This window comes from Mastomys coucha, unplaced genomic scaffold (genome assembly GCF_008632895.1).
Source record: "Mastomys coucha isolate ucsf_1 unplaced genomic scaffold, UCSF_Mcou_1 pScaffold21, whole genome shotgun sequence".
In the NCBI taxonomy this organism is placed as follows: Eukaryota; Metazoa; Chordata; class Mammalia; order Rodentia; family Muridae; genus Mastomys; species Mastomys coucha.
Window position 1 is genome coordinate 188,957,642 of NW_022196904.1, and position 661 is coordinate 188,958,302.

At 54.9% G+C, this 661-nt stretch overlaps 1 protein-coding gene across 2 annotated transcripts in view; it reads left to right on the plus strand.

The window, feature by feature from the left end:
• Positions 1–311: 311 nt before the first annotated feature.
• Trub1 (TruB pseudouridine synthase family member 1) overlaps positions 312–661 on the plus strand; it is a 44,449-nt gene continuing 44,099 nt past the window's right edge. The window contains exon 1 of one of the 2 annotated variants that reach the window (XM_031390827.1): positions 312–590. In XM_031390827.1, coding sequence (XP_031246687.1) covers positions 341–590 — 250 coding nt within the window. In that variant the 5' untranslated portion in view covers positions 312–340. The remainder of the gene's footprint in view (positions 591–661) is intronic. The other variant, XM_031390828.1, reaches the window with a different exon arrangement.

The following is a 661-nucleotide window of genomic DNA, read 5'->3' on the forward strand; positions in this document are numbered from 1 at the left end:
TCAAAATACACACACACACACACACACACACACACACACACACACACGTTATTTGGGTGACAAGGGGCATTCATTTATGGAAAGGAAGTAAGTGACTTCCTCACCTCAAATACAAATTAGGTGTTTGCGTTGGGTAGTTTACAACGGCAATTCCAATGTACCTCTGCTTAACGGAACTAAGAGCATTTGGTAACAGGGCCATTCGAGGTTCCATCAGAACCCTGAGGTGCCAAAGCAAGCCATTGGCCTACACCGAATCTATGGACTACAATTCCCAGAAGGCCTTGCGACACGAACTGTGTGTCATCTCTGTGCGCCTCTTGGTCCAGGCGGTGAAAGCATGGCAGCTGCAGAGTCAGAGGTGGTTTCACCTCTGACTGTGGACACTGCTCCAGACACTTCAGGAACAGCCGCGGCCTCTGTAGCCGCAGAGGCGGCGGCGACCGCCAGGACTGGATCGCAAGCCCAGGTCTCCAAGGCCTCCCTGGCTGCTAAGCTCATGTCGCTGAGCGGCGTGTTCGCCGTGCACAAGCCCAAAGGGCCCACCTCAGCCGAGCTGCTGAACCGGCTGAAGGAGAAGCTGCTGGCAGGTACTGCCGCCCGGGTAGGGACCAGGCTGAGGACTTCGCCGCCGCACGGGGATTTTTATCTTTAGTCTTTG